This window comes from Archocentrus centrarchus, chromosome 14, assembly GCF_007364275.1.
Source record: "Archocentrus centrarchus isolate MPI-CPG fArcCen1 chromosome 14, fArcCen1, whole genome shotgun sequence".
NCBI classification, from domain to species: Eukaryota; Metazoa; Chordata; class Actinopteri; order Cichliformes; family Cichlidae; genus Archocentrus; species Archocentrus centrarchus.
This window is the reverse complement of record NC_044359.1, coordinates 15,887,456-15,903,799: the sequence shown is the minus strand read 5'-3', so window position 1 is coordinate 15,903,799 and position 16,344 is coordinate 15,887,456. Positions and strand designations below refer to the sequence as shown.

Below are 16,344 nucleotides of genomic sequence, written 5' to 3'. Positions count from 1 at the left end.
GTTCTAATTTATAGGAGGTGTCTTAGTACCTCTTGGCTCACCTGCCATCCCAATTAGCTATTTTCCAAAATATGTGTCCAAACAATGGACAAAAATTTTAAATTTTCCAAAGAAATCTACAATAAAGCAGGAGAGATATAGCTTTAATAAATCTAAGACTGAGTTCATGATCAGGAACAGTGATCAAAGTATGTGTGGCCATGATGGGCACAATGATACTATTTATTGATTTAGTTTTCAATCTACTACCACTGACTTAAATGAAAAACAAATACAGCAACATGAAAACCTTTATCCGAACGTCAAACCACTGTACCAGTTGGTTTATGTTTATCTGTCTGGTTGATATGGAAGTCAGCCCATACTCAAACATGCATTGGAAATTAGACATGCTTATCCAAATAAATCAATAGATTGGAGGATGTGTCTCATTGCATGTGCATGAAAGTACAGTTAAGCATTATCGATCATGGATGTGTGAATGTGAAGGTTGCTCAACCCAGCATACCAATGCAAAAACAAAAGAATAGTTGTTAGACTGACACTGGGAACTTTCCATTCTTGATACATATATATATTTTTTAATATATAAATCAACTCCTCCGTGAATCACCGCCTTATTGTGGTGGAGGGGTTTGTGTGCCCCAGTGATCCCAGGAGACATGTTGTCTGGGGGCTTGTCTCCTTATAGGGTCTCCCATGGCAAATTGGTCCTGGGTGAGGGGTCAGACAAAGAGCGATTCCAAAGACCCATATGTAAGAGTCACCAAGGAACTGTTTACCCTGGTCGGGATAGGATTACCGGGGCCCACCCTGAAGCCAGGCCTGGCGAGGTCTGAGTGAGAGCTTCTGGTGGCTGGGCATTAGCCCGTGGTGCCTGGCCGGGCGCAGCCCGAAGAGAAGACATGGGCCCGCTCTCCTGTAGGCCCACCACCCACAGGTGGCATCATAGGGGTTGTGCAATGTGTGTCGGGCAGTGGCCAAAAGCGGAGGCCCTGGCAGACTGATCCCCGGCTATCGAGACTGGCTATTGGGACATGGAATGTCACCTCTCTGGTGGGGAAGCAGCCTGAGCTAGACTTTAGGTTGAGAGATATCAGCTAGATATAGTTGGGCTCACCTCATGCATGGCTTGGGTGAGGTATTGCGCCTAATGGGTGAGGTATTCTGGATGTGTCTGCCTTGGGTCAGACCAAGGACACACAGGAGAGATTAAATATCTAGGCTGGCCTGGGAACAACTTGGGGTCCCCCCAGATGAGCTGGTGGAGGTGGCTGGGGAGAGAAGGTCTGGGCTTCTCTGCTTAAGCTGCTGCCCCTGTGAACCGGCCCTGGATAAGTGGAAGAAAATGGATGGCTGGATGGATGGATATCTAAATCAAAACACTAGCAATTTGTCAATTAAAAAACCAGCAAATTACAAAAAAAAAAAAGACTCAACATTGCAGAACTACAAGCTGTCCTTGGCAAAATAAACACTTCATTTATTTACATCATCGCTATTTAGGTGGTTGGTTAAACTTATTGTGGCATCATCTGCCAAGAGGGAAAAAAAACACATTTTAAACTGGAAATCACTTAACCACCGTTCACGGTATAATTGAGTTTCACTGCCAGCTGTTGCCAAGTCTAATGTTTGATATGCTCAAGAAATTATACCTCCAATATATCCTTTAAATTTGTTAATTTAAGAAACAATAATATATGAATTTAAATGCCATATGGTTTTGCATCAAGTATTCTGATATGTTCTGCTTGTGATGGACAAAAATAGGATACAGGTAATTCAAGCTGAATTAATGATGGCTTCTCATCATTGTGTTTGCAAGATGAATTAACAAAAACAACTGTGTTAGGCATTTCACTGTCAGTTTCAAAAATCATCTGCATTTTATTTTAATTCCTGGATTAAATTTGTTGCACAGAATTGATCAAAATATGCAAGCATTTACGCTAAGAGACATTATACTATTCTGCATCTGGTCATAAAAAAACTGATGTACTGGTAGCTGGTATACTTCATGCAATGCGGGTCCTGATTGTGCAAGCAGGGTGTGACCTGTCTACTCTAAAAATGGAGATTAGAAAGCAGGGCATCTACAGAAAACAGAAATATAGGACACAAGTTTACTGACTAAAGTGAGTATTGGTATTGGCAAATTAACTTAGGGACAATAAAGCAGGACAAAGGTGTTTTATTTATATATTTATTTAACATTTAGTTATTTATTACCGCAGTGACAGTACAGGATTATATGAAAGGATAAAGTTAGCATGCTAAATTCCATGCCAAAATTATCAAAATAAAACGTTAATCAATGCACTTGCTCCTGAGACTTCTATCACTGTTATACTTGCATATAAAACTGTTCAATGATTAATTTAATTTTGGCATCTTATGGTGTTATATAATGTTAACATGGCTAATCATCATAGCTAATAAAGATATGTTGTGCATGTAGTCTGACTGAAGCGCCTCTGTCACTAGGTGCATATTAATTTAAAAACTCAAAGTAAGCACATCATCACTGCCACAGTGGTTTAGAGCAGCAACTTCAGGTACTTCAGGTAGTGAATTGTTGTTGGCACGCACCACCTGAAAGCAAAGTTTATTGTTTGGCTAGGGAGTGTTATGGATTACAGCCTCCCGGTAAAATGACCCACTATCATGACAGCTGGGAAAGAAGTAATTAAATGCTATTTAGGGACCACAGAATAGCAGTTTTTTTTTTTTTTTTTTTTAAACTGGTGTTGATAAATAAATGCAAAAGAGAGTCTTTTTTTTTTTCCTGGTTTCACTTCCATCACTATACTCATTCTGGGCAAAAAAAGATGAATTCTAGGCACTGTTTACTATTCTTAGATTTCCCAAGGTTCCACAGTATACAGTAGCATGATCTAGAAGGCTGAATTCTTTATATTATTAAAAACATCCCATTGCACCACAGCAATTTATTAGAGTATGTATACTTCTAAGTAATGTAGTGTAACGGGTCTGTTCCGTGATCGTATAGGTTGCAGAAGAAGACAGCTCACTCATGTGACTTGAGATATTTATTTTCTGCAGAAGAGATTAAAACCACATTAATCCACTTCTGTCTGCCTTTTTCCATGCACTCTGCTCCCTCAGCAGCGCAGAACAACACTGTGTGTAACATATTTTCTTTCTTTTTAAATTCAAGCTTTAACAAATTTCCTCACAAAGTAACAAGAGGAGAAAAACGCCACCTAGTGGCCACATTAACATATAATGCAGGGGGGCAGAGTTAAAGAAATGAACGGAAATAAAACATATAACTTAAAATAAAAGCACATACCTGCAGAAGAGATTAAAACCACATTAATCCACTTCTGTCTGCCTTTTTCCATGCACTCTGCTCCTAAACATGTAAACAAAAGCGGTATCTAAGCAACTTGTGCTGCATGAATATACACTGGACGGCGAACTAGTGGTCATGTTCGCGCAAAAAAGATCGACAAGAAAAACATCTATAAAAGTTATAACAGTGGTCTAAACAGCCCAGAAATGCCTCACAACATACAAATAAACAATGGTAAACAACATGTGCCAGAGGTTTCTGCATACATAGCTACTTTCATGAAGAAACCAATGATAAATCACAGCAGCAAATTTTCCCGCGACTTACCCTCAGCAGCGCAGAACAACACTGTGAGGGGAAGGGGGAGGGGGGAAGCTACACACGCTAGGGAGGGCTAAGGAAGCCCAGGAGACACAAACGAGGCAGAGTGCAGGAAGGCATTACCCACAAGCTAAATCAATAAAACAATGACAAATTAAAAACAGCCCAGTGAGATAAAATTCACAAATACTCAACATAACATGAATTAGAAATAATAATTAATGAAGTTCATTTTTAACTCTGTTACACTCACCCCCACTGAATTTTATCGAACATGAGCACCAACCACACAGCATACATCATCGAAGACAATGCGAGTCCACAGATTACCTGGGGTTGACAATAGAAACACAGACAACTAATGTATCCCATAAGGATGAAGTGGTATGAGGGCAGCGCCTATCCCTCAATCCAGCAACTGTCTACAGGGTGCCTTGTACACCCCACAAGACCCCAACATATAGCATAGTGCATTCACAGTACCCATTACACAGTACAGAATGAAAACATTTTAACATCTCATCCAAACAAAAATGGCAGACCCAGAAAGATTATAGGTCAGTTGGTTAAGAAATTAATCAGTAAAAGCCTGGAACATAGATTTGCAGGCAGCTTTAACATCGAACTTGTTCTGAACAACATCCTGCCTGGACATAGTTTGTATGAGCCTGGTCACTGGTTTGACTAGGCGGCCGAATCTGGACCTGACCTGCGTCTGTGTAGTACATCCATCACAGTGCATAGCTGAGGTGTGATCAACAGTATGCAGAATGTCTGGAGCATCGTCTGTGTGAGCCACAACACTAAGAGCGGGGTCAGGTCTTCTCACACCTGCTGGGATGTCAGTCACAGACACCGGGGCAGAGTTGCCACCCACAGATCGAACAGTCGTGTGGCTCTCAGGTAATATTGAGCAGTGTTTGAGGTCAGAGGTCATGCTCAGTAAGTCAGCAACATCCCCAACTGATGAATTGGGTGCAGACAGCTGTGTTATCCATTCAATGGTTCTCCTCTCAGAATCCACAGGTTCCGAATCAGATAAAGGGTTCTCTTCCTCTTCCACAACTTCAGGCGAGTCCCCAATACTGCCACGATCACAGCTCACACTTGCTTCATGAAGAGTCCTTTTGTCACTCTCATCCAAGACTCCTCCATCTCCTCCAATGTCGTCGGATTCAGTGGCTGAAGAGGCATTAGCAGACAGTGAAGCAGAGTCAGATACATCACAAGTGGGATCCACAGGGAGGAAGCTGACCAGCATGAGCAGGTTCCTGTGAACCACCTTCTCCTGTCCAGTGACTGTGTCACAGATCCTGTAAGTATGTGTTGCTGGGTTAACATCCGTCACGGTGTAAATGGTTGATTCCCACCGGTCGGCGAGCTTCCTCTTGCCCCTCTCTTTTTTGTTGGCTAGGAGTACTCTGTCACCGACAGTAATGCTGGTACCCTTAACCCTCCTGTTGTACAACTGAGCATGTCTGCTCTGCTCTTTGGAAGCATGGTCCTGAGCAATCATCATCGCCTCCTTCAGGTCGCTGGCGAGGCATGCCACATACTTGTCATAGTTCCCCACGGCAGAGTCATCAAGGACGGCATGGAAGAGGACATCGACAGGCAGGCGAGGAACCCGACCAAACATGAGGTAAAAGGGGGGATAGCCTGTTGTCTCATGGACTGCACAGTTATACATAAAGGCTAGTGTCTGCAACCGTCTTGGCCAGTCAGCTTTCTCTTCAGGGGACAATGCCCGGATCATGCCACCCAAGGTTCGATTGAACCGCTCCGCGCTCCCGTTCCCCATTGGATGATATGGGGTAGTATGGGACTTTTTGACACCTGAAACCCTGAGGAGCTCACTTATCAGCTGACTTTCAAAGTTAGCCCCTTGGTCGCTATGAATCCTCTCAGGAAAGCCAAAGACACAGAAATAACGGTCCCAGAGAACCCTCGCCACCTGTTTAGCTGTTTGGTCTCTGCATGGAAATGCTTGAGCCATTCTTGTAAAATGGTCAGTAATTACTAAGACGTCGACAGATCTGTTTCTGGAGTCTTCAGCAGACCAAAAATCAATACATACAAGTTCGAGCGGCCTGGTTGATGTTATAGTCTCCAATGGAGCTCTACCTTCAGGCTCGATGGACTTGCTGACAATACATCGCTGACAATGTCGAACATGTTCTCTGACATCCCTGTCCAGATTCAACCAGAAAAATCTCTGCCTCGTTAAGCTGAGGCTCCTGAACTGAGCCTGATGACCTGCTCGGTCATGAACCCCGTGAAGCACCTCGGTTTTGAGTGAGTCAGGGACAATGTATTGGAATCTCTTCGCCTTGGTTTTCTGGTCCCGAGAAATCCTGTATAGCACACCGTTTCGTACAGTTAGCTTGTCCCAGTGCTTTAAATATTTTGTTACAGAAACAGATTCTTTAAATCTTTCTCTCCTAGAGGGCCTCCTCCGCCTCTCAACATAGTGCAGAACATGAGAGAGAGTTCTGTCTTCCAACTGTCTGTCGCGGAGTTCTTTTTCAGTGTAGGCAGGTAGGGTGTCTTGTCCGGATGGAATGAACTGAGGTAGATGCTGCAATAGTTCAATGGCACGGGTTCTTGGACCAGCATCCCACTCAATGTGTGAGCGTAATACAGCAGACACATCCTCCCTCGCAACAGTCTCGGGGAGCACTTGTAGTGGGCTGCATGTTGATTGGACGTTAACACTCAACGAGGAGGATTCTTTGTGACCACTGGATGACCGAAAGGCATTCTGGACAGAGGAGTTTGACATATCCCTAACTTCAGTGAGAAGATTGGCGTAAGGTTCAGCAAGCAGCCTGTGACCAACAGTCTCCTGAACAAATGGCACGCGACTAAGTGCATCGGCCACAATGTTTTGCTGACCTGGGATGTACTTGATATCAAAGTCGTAACTCGCCAATTTAGCCACCCAGCGTTGTTCACAGCAGTCTAGTTTCGGCTTCGTCAGGACATGAGTTAATGGATTGTTATCAGTCCAGACTGTAAATTTGTGACCTTTCAGCCAGTGGCTGAACTTGTCACAGATAGACCACTTCAATGCCAGAAACTCCAACCTATGAGCTGGGTAGTTCTTTTGTGACTGGGACAAAGACTTGCTGGCAAAAGCAATGGGCCTGGCTCGTGTCTCGCCCTCCTGGACCTGAGACAGAACAGCACCTATGCCATCCAAGGATGCATCAGTGGACAGCACGAAAGGACGAGTGAAATCTGGGTGAGCCAAGACAACGCTTTGTGTCAGTGAGGACTTGAGGTGTTCAAATGCATGTTCTTGTTCCAGTTTCCAGTCGGAGGCATGTAATTTCCTGGCTGACAGTTTATTGTGTTGGTGTTTGCCTTTCCTTCTGCCACCCTTTAGCAGATCAAACAGCGGCTTGGCAATGGCAGAGTACCTGGGTACAAAATGTTGGTAGTAGTTGATCATCCCCAAAAAGGATCTTATCCGCTTCTGAGATGGAGTCACACCATCTGGTTCCATGAGTTGGGCAGCTGTCATTTTTGAGATGGTCTCAACCTTGCTGGGGTCTGTTGAAACACCGTGTTCATCAATGATATGGCCAAGAAACTTAACAGACCTCCTGAGGAAGAAACACTTTTTGGGGGCCAGTTTCAAATTGTGGCTATGTAGCCTAGAAAACACCATTTCCAGACGTTGCAAGGCGGTCTCCTCATTAGGTGCAAACACCAACAGATCATCCAAATAGCAAAGTAGGCTTAGATAGTTCTGGTCTCCAAATATGCTGGTCATCATGCGCATGAAACTCCCAGGACTGTTGCAGAGACCTTGCGGCAGGCGGTTGTATTCATATAAGCCCATAGGAGTGGTGAAGGCTGAATACTTCCTGTCATCCTCGTGTAATGGCATGTTGTAGAACCCAGAGGTCAAATCCATTGTACTGAACAGACTGTTTCCTCCCAGTGCTGCCAGACAATCTGCCTGATGAGGAAGAGGATGGGCATCCCTCAAGGTTCTCCTGTTCAACCAGCGAAAGTCTGTACAGATGCGGAGATCTCCATTTTTTTTCCACACCAGCACCAAGGGTGATGCGTATTCGCTTGTGGATTTTCTGATGATTTCCTTTTCTTCCATTTCACTCAGTACTTGGCGCAGCTTCTGGTACTGGCCAGGGGGCACTCGCCTGTATGGAAGCCGGAAAGGTCTGCTGTCAGAGAGGTTTATGCGGTGCACAAAACCCTTCGCTTCCCCACAGTCAAGATGGTGGCGGGAAAATAAACTCTCATACTGCAAAACAAGGTTAGCCATTCTAGTCCTGCAGTCCTCAGAAACTTCACAAGACTCGACATCGACATCACCGAGCCCAACTGATTTGAGCCTGTCTTTGGCCAAACTGGCATCTGCAGCGGGTGACCTGGCAGATTGAGGGCAACAAGCAAGTGGAACCTCTGAGCACTCAGCACCACCCATGTCCTCCAGGGCCACAACAGTGTAGACATCAGCCAGTTTTGCGTTGCGTCTCAACAACACAGGTCTGTCAGACATATTAATGAGCTTTAATGGGACCCACCTGTCTCCCCACAATGTAGTCACAATCTTTGCAACCAAAATACCTCTGGGCGCTGAGCGGGATGATGTGAGCTCCGTCATGATGGTGCCGCCTGGAGACACGGGAGTGTTTTTGGGCAGTTTCCCCCACACAAGATATTCTCGCCCAGGCTCAAGGCAAGTAGCTGAGTTACATCTCACAGTGCCGACCTTATGAGGAACATCTCCACCTTTCCAGGGATTGAGACCAGACAGCATGGATAGGAAGTGTTCAGTTTCTGGATCCCCAGATGAGCAGGGGGCAGACACTGTTTTCCAGTAAGACTCACAAAGCTTGGACTGATGTAGGATGTGTTTTATGACATTAGTGCCTAGTATCAAATCATCATGCTGGCCCGGAACAACGAGTGTGGGGACCACCATTTTACAACCATATACTTCCATTTCCACATCAAAAGCACATTTAGGCTTAACACGGAGTCCACCACATCCAACTAAGACCACATCAACATCAATTAGCTTTTGTTCAGTTATTACACCAGCCTCTCTAAGCTTCATTTCAGCTGCCTCACTGATGCTGCAGGCCATCGAACCACTGTCCAACATTCCACCCATCTTAAATGTCCCACCCATGTTCACAGAAGTGTAGAAAAGACTGTCACTGCTGCCTACTCGGTGAACATTCTGGTAAACAACAACTCCAGAGCCACTACAAGAATCTTTCTCTGATGCGTATAAAGTCTCAGCATCTGACATGTCATCAATGTGGGAGCTTGTGATGTGACCTGCACTGCCTCCCTCCAAATACAGGTCTGCTAGTTTCCCTCCGACTGGTGTTGGGAAGGCTTATTTGCAGGACAGTTCAGTTTAGTGTGGCCAGGAGCAAAACAGGCAAAACACAGTCTCTTAGACATGCAGTGTGACGTCGTGGTGTGACTTGAGTCGTTACAGACTCTGCAACCTGTCTCTCTGGTGCGTTGCTCACGATGTGCACGCTGGGACCTCCCACCCCGAGTAGGAGTATCACGCTGCTGCATTCTCTCCATCACCTGTTGAAACATGTCAACCATTCGGGCGAGAAGTCTCTCTTCTGACTGTTGAAGATGTTGTGTAACAACTGGAACAGTGTCTTGGCTCTGACCATCCTGGGAGCCACCTTGGAATGAGGCCAAAGCTGGAGATGAGTATGAAGGACGGTCTGCCCGATGTTGAGATTGGCGAAGGGAGGCTGACGATAGAGAGCTGGGGGTGTTACAATGCTCATAAGCTGCCAGGCTAGGTGACGCTGGGCCGGGCTGCTCGGGAGTAATGGCAGCGACCTGACTTCTTAGCTGTGGGGCATTAGTGGTTCTGCCAGCTGCCCTCAACTCTCTCTGGTAGTCATCAATCCTTAGCTGAACATCACGTGAAGTCCACTCATGAATTGGTTTGCACTTCAAAATGCAGGATAACTCAGGGTCAGGGCAGTGTTTGACAAACATGAGAGCCACTTCATCATTCATGCTCTCCGTCTGCTTCCCACGTTTACGCTGGCCGTCAAGAGCTAGGTCTGCTGCCTTGTTTAGTCTTATCCAATAGTCAACGGGATTCTCCCTGTGTCTGGGCAGAGTGGCATAGAAGTCGGCGAGAGGGAGACATGAGGTGGCTTCACTGAAGTAATGGAGGAGAACGTCATATATCAGTTCAGGATTCTCCTTGACATCCAATGAGGGATCACTACGCAAAGCAATCTGTACCACATCCTTGGCTTTGCCCATTAAGTGGCACATGATCTCTTCTGCTTGACTACAGGTAGGTATGTCTTGTTTTCTGAGGTGCATTTTAGTCAAGTCAATCCAGTCTCGGATTGAGCAGTTGTCAGTGTTGTCGCCTCTGTATGGCTGGAGTATCCTATCAGGTTTAACATGGACTGTCACATGAGGTAGGTCATGTCTGTTACTGTCGCAGTATGAGTTCTGAGTGGCAAGGGTAGGCTCAGGTTCACTCTTTGTGTTTACAACACCAGCTGACATTAGTTTGGATAAAATTGACTCACCAATTTGTGCCCCTAACTGTCCAACCATGTCTGTGAGGTGATGGAGGGCATCAACATCGCTGCGGGGTGTGGAAGTAGGAGGATTCTCCCCCATCAACCCATCAATAGAGGTACAAGCCTGGCTCTGACCTAGCCCTGATTCTGTGCAACCATCATATGAGAGCTTTGAATGTCCCACAGCCCCACTGTCAGCAGGATCGCTGAACCATACACCCCTACCTTTAGGTAACTTAGGAGTAGCAAACCTATCCATTGCTAACACACTGGCTACCATTAACTACCAACTGTACCACAGGTGTATTCACAAATGGAAAGAAAAAAAAAAACAAAACAAAAAAACAAAGCAGAACAAGCATCCAAACAGGAGCAAAAGTTAAAAAAAAAAATCACACACTATGAACCCCTTTTTTTTTTTTTTTTTTTGTTTTTTCACTCAATGATTGCAAAAGAATAGCGTTGTAACTCAGAGTCTATTATTAACCTGACCACAAAAGGATCTTGAAACGTCGATCTGGCCAGCTGCACAGCATCCACGGTGAAAAGCGTCGAGCTGATCTGTAGATCCAAAGGGTCACGGCACCAGTGTAACGGGTCTGTTCCGTGATCGTATAGGTTGCAGAAGAAGACAGCTCACTCATGTGACTTGAGATATTTATTTTCTGCAGAAGAGATTAAAACCACATTAATCCACTTCTGTCTGCCTTTTTCCATGCACTCTGCTCCCTCAGCAGCGCAGAACAACACTGTGTGTAACATATTTTCTTTCTTTTTAAATTCAAGCTTTAACAAATTTCCTCACAAAGTAACAAGAGGAGAAAAACGCCACCTAGTGGCCACATTAACATATAATGCAGGGGGGCAGAGTTAAAGAAATGAACGGAAATAAAACATATAACTTAAAATAAAAGCACATACCTGCAGAAGAGATTAAAACCACATTAATCCACTTCTGTCTGCCTTTTTCCATGCACTCTGCTCCTAAACATGTAAACAAAAGCGGTATCTAAGCAACTTGTGCTGCATGAATATACACTGGACGGCGAACTAGTGGTCATGTTCGCGCAAAAAAGATCGACAAGAAAAACATCTATAAAAGTTATAACAGTGGTCTAAACAGCCCAGAAATGCCTCACAACATACAAATAAACAATGGTAAACAACATGTGCCAGAGGTTTCTGCATACATAGCTACTTTCATGAAGAAACCAATGATAAATCACAGCAGCAAATTTTCCCGCGACTTACCCTCAGCAGCGCAGAACAACACTGTGAGGGGAAGGGGGAGGGGGGAAGCTACACACGCTAGGGAGGGCTAAGGAAGCCCAGGAGACACAAACGAGGCAGAGTGCAGGAAGGCATTACCCACAAGCTAAATCAATAAAACAATGACAAATTAAAAACAGCCCAGTGAGATAAAATTCACAAATACTCAACATAACATGAATTAGAAATAATAATTAATGAAGTTCATTTTTAACTCTGTTACACTAGCAAACCTTTCCCCATTGGAAAAGGCTAAAAATCCAATTACTCCAAAAGGTACAAGCTCACTAATTAATCATAGTTACATGTTTGGGTTTCTTTAAGAGATTGATGAATTTCCCGTCACATGCACCTTAATTAAACCATGTCTAGGACGAGTTTTGTACCCACTTATTTTCTTAAGGTTGCATTGTCTATTGGATACTCCTTCACCACTCAGCATGAAAGAGTGGGTTACATGTTATAATTAGCTTCCAGACAAGCTTCTTACTTATTGGTTAATTTGTCCCTTGAGAATGAATTCAAGAGTTGCCGGTCCATGGTTTTGTGCTGTCCTTTGAAATAAGTATACATAAAAACAAGTCCATTTTTGTTATTGAACAACACAAACATTTTAAGTAAAAACATTTTTTGCTGGATAAGCACTTGAGAAAATGGATGGATGGATGGATGCTTTTTTTTTAAATGTTGCTACAATAAGTAATTATATATATTGTCACCCTGTCTTCAGCAAGATGTTTAAAACCAATTTCAAAAAACAAGACGGCTGCAAAGTCACCCTGAGACATTCAGTCTTTAAATGTCGTAAAAAAAACATGGGTTTAACAGCATTACAATAACATTTCATTATCTCTTGAAAATCACTGCTGGTGAGGTAAATTTCTGTCTCAAATGGGATTTCTTAACTGTAAGAAAGCAAAGAACACATGCCGATGAAGAGACATCACTGCAAGGAACGTCTTATTAGGACTAGAATTTTTTAAACTCACTTTCTTTTGAGATGCAAGGAACACAATAGCAATGGATTTAATTGGTTTCAAACAGACCAAATGATGCTGCGACTATACAGATAATAAAGGTAGCTCTGTGTTTTATTGTCAGGACAACAAATCCTGTCTTATTTGACTGACATGACTAAGTCTGGTTTCTGGAATCTATCAAATGTTAAAGAAATTTACAAATTTACCCCCACCCCCATCCCACATATAATTTTTTTTTTAATGAAGCCTTGTAGCAAAAGGACTTTAGGAAAGGCCTGGTCTACTCAAAAGTCATTTTCTTTTCATTATTGCTGTTGAGGAAGAGTCACACAAATTGAGTTAAGTGGTTTCTTCACATTACAAATAATTCATTTCAATGTTACTTTTTAGATGTTATTTCTACTTTCCTTCCTGAAGCAGAAAAATAACATTGAACTGTTCTAAAAGACTCAAAAGTAAAATGGGTTTGTTGTGTACAAAGGAACCAAAAGTCTTATGACATCATGACATTGTGTGCCTGTTTTTCAAAGCCAGTTTTTGAGAGAGCATGAGATCAGTAGCATGATGTACTGTAACTACAAAACCGATTTAAACAAACTTTGCGTGAATAAAAGGATTTAAATCAAGATAAAAGGCATAATGTTGAGAATGTTAAGGGTTAATTGAAACACTTTTCCAATTAACCCTACCTATTTCATTGTCTATTATTAATTGTAATTAATAACCTCTTATTAATGATAGTTATATTTTTAAAATTAAAAAAATACAAAGTCTCTTTCAGTACTAAATCAACTTCTAGTCTTCTGTTCTCTTGTATAGAAATGACAATGTATTAGAAACATCTGACACTTGGGCGAAGCACTGAGGTGAATATGGCTGCTATTGCTTACATAAACAATCTGGGAAGTATGCGACAGATCCCATTAAAATCCAAAGATCCCCTCAGTAGTTCTCCACCTCAGCTATCTGAGAACTGCCGCAATGTCCCTTTAGCATTTTTAAATGCTGCTAGAAATGCACAATTTTTTAGAAATATTTTAGTAATGCTAACACATAAATGTGGGCTCTAATTCAATTTTCTGACAATCCACACGAGGGTTTACTCCATATAAGACTTCTTGTTGAAAGCTTTTCTTCCAACTTCTCTTTCAGACTCCCATGACACCCCAAGGAACAAACACAATATCACCAACACAGTGTTACAATTCAAGCAAGATGCTAAAATTGGAGAATGAGTCAAGGAGAGAGATTGGCCCCCCCATTATTCCTCATGTTTTGGGACACATGAAAGACTTCGCTGCAGTTCTTCAATTTCGTGTATTACCTTTCCATCTACATTTGTCACAGCACATGCTGTGTAAGCGTCTATAGAAAATATTAAGCTGTTATTGTCAAAAAACAATGGTATTCCTGGGATAGAGATTTCAGCTTTGAGTTGTGATTGTTAAAAAAAAATCTCCTGCAAACAAACAAACAAACAAACAATACACTAATCTAAATGATGGTTGGTTTTTAAGCAGTTCCCTCAAGCTTTAATCACATCCTGGATCATTTCTGTGTCTCATATCCTAAAAGAGGGGATCATTTCATTTTTCTTAAGCACAAAGAAAATGTTCCAGATAGTAAACCATAGCTATGATGTCCTTTAAAAATACAAAATATTCAGTTTTGAGAGCCTAATTTTGGACTTTTGTTTCCTCCGAACAGAGTACTCCTGAAAGATCCTGTCTTTACACCCTCCATTTCATTTAAGTATGCAATGAGCCCCCTGGCAACTTGAAAACATCAGTATTTTTTTTACCTTTTCATTTTCCTGATCTGTGCATTATGCTTACATATTGATGGGCTAGTCTGATTGTTGAATTGAGTTGTTTGTATTTTATAGCTTATTTACAGCGTGCACCTACCCAGTGAATTCAGAGAGAAATGTGCTAGTAGCTAAATTTGGTACAAGGCATGTTTTTTCTTTTGAGCAGTGGGCCTTATTTACTATGCATAGAGAAAACAAGTACACATGCAAAATTACCACTGGATTCATGAAAGGTGCACACCGCCCTATTTTGTTCTTACTACTGTGTATGTAACCAGAATCAATCTAACCCAACAGGTTTGTGCAAACTGCATGCAATCTGCATACTATCTGCCTGCTACCACACCCCCATTTCTCTTCAGAGGACAAGAAGAACATGACATGTCAGTCTCAGATCAGAAACTCACTCCAATTTAAAAATAAATAAATAGAAAATCCAGATTCTCCAGCATCCTGGAATAGTGCCAAGAAATTAGACTGCAAGTAGTGACATCCAGGAATGACAGATGTCATTTTTAATGAAAGATATGATACACACAACACACAACACACACACACACACACACACACACACACACACACACACACACACACACACACACACACACACACACACACAGCTCAAAGAATCCAAAGGGTCCTGGGTTCCTCTTGGTGCATGGCAATGTATGTATGCAGGAAGGTCCCAAAAGATGAAGGAGTTGACACTATTGACGCTTGCCTGACCTAAATCCAATAAAACACCTCTGGGCGATTATGTTTTGGTCCATCTGACACCACCAGGTTGCACCTTAGACTGTCCAGGAGATCCACCAGGACACCATCCTGAAAACTGAATTGAATACAAATTATTGAGTACCATTTTGAGTTGCTGGAATGACATTTCAGCAAAATGGACTAGCTTGTCACATCATCTTAGTGTCATTTTTAGCCAGAAATGAGCAGACTCAACACAGGTGTTAAAAAAAAGTGTAAAGTAAAAAGTGTAGAGCAAAAAGTGATTAACAAGAAAACATTTGTGAAGTATAGAGAAAGTTTTGTAGAAAGTGAGTGAAGGAGATCTATGTGGAAAAAAGGGAGAACCAACATTAGAGACTAGCACAGACAGGACACCAAAGTGTTTGTCAAGAAGCTCTAGACTTTACTGTTTTTCAGGCAGCCTCTTATTTTGCCTGCTTTGTAGAATTGTGTTGTGACTTCTAGCCCTTATTGTGCCCACCTGTATTTTGTCTCTGTTTATTTTCAGTCTCTTGTAAAGTAAAAAGAATAGAGGTTTTACTTTTGCACCCTTTTCTGTATGTTCACACAATTTCCAAATGGGCCTCATTACAGCTGGTGTCTAAAAATGTCATAGTATGAAAAGAGTTCATTTCTCTTCACTGCATCGCTTCATGGTGAAAAATTCATATGGGGAAAATCTGAGATGGCATATATGTATGTGTTGCCATTTGTCAGCACAGCAGGCCAGTGTCACCACCCTACATGTACTTTTCAAAATTGAGTTGGGGATTATACTGTTGATGCAACATTTCAAAGCTCCATTAAGGCGACAAAAAACTGGAAACAGCAACATTCCACAATGCACGCCTTGTTAGCTTGTAAACAAACACAGCTGGTTGCATGGTATTAGTTTCTTGGTTTCTATTATTAAGCTTCTTGATCTTACCATGTTTTTTTTTTTTTAATTACTTAATTTAATTTAACTTGGATGTAGTTATAAAAAAAAATATTTTAGATGTGGAACTCTGATAAGGAGAAATAAAATTTGGAGATAATCATGAGTTTATTCTTTGACCTTCATACAAGAGTGTTCCAAACTTTCATATTCTAGTAACACAATACAAACATTTTTACTCTGCTCATTCAAATGAGAAGAAAATCACATCAAGAAGAACATATATTGATTGCATTTTGCATTCTCCAGCTGAGGCTCCCATCTCCATAAAGATGGGCAATAACCAATAACCAAAGCTTGCAGGCATTCTGAGAATCAGCAAAGAAGCAATGCCAACATGAGACTGCTGCCAATAATGAGCTAAGAGCAGGTACTCAGCAGGCACCGTCTGTGCTGTGGTGCCATTT

The 16,344-nt window shown here is 42.3% G+C and overlaps 1 protein-coding gene across 1 annotated transcript; it reads right to left on the bottom strand.

The window, feature by feature from the left end:
• Window positions 1-3,347: 3,347 nt before the first annotated feature.
• On the bottom strand, window positions 3,348-6,487 carry LOC115792117 (uncharacterized). The gene is made up of 2 exons (XM_030746524.1): window positions 3,647-6,487; window positions 3,348-3,379 (listed from the first exon to the last, which is right to left on the bottom strand). The coding sequence occupies exon 1, from the start codon at window positions 6,420-6,422 to the stop codon at window positions 4,215-4,217; it is 2,208 nt and encodes a 735-aa protein (XP_030602384.1). The 5' UTR covers window positions 6,423-6,487; the 3' UTR covers window positions 3,348-3,379; window positions 3,647-4,214.
• Between the last annotated feature and the right edge of the window lie 9,857 nt (window positions 6,488-16,344).

What these genes read in the sequence shown, in the direction of transcription:
- LOC115792117 (XM_030746524.1), bottom strand. Translation starts at nt 6,422, where the DNA reads ATGTCAAACTCCTCTGTCCAGAATGCCTTTCGGTCATCCAGTGGTCAC.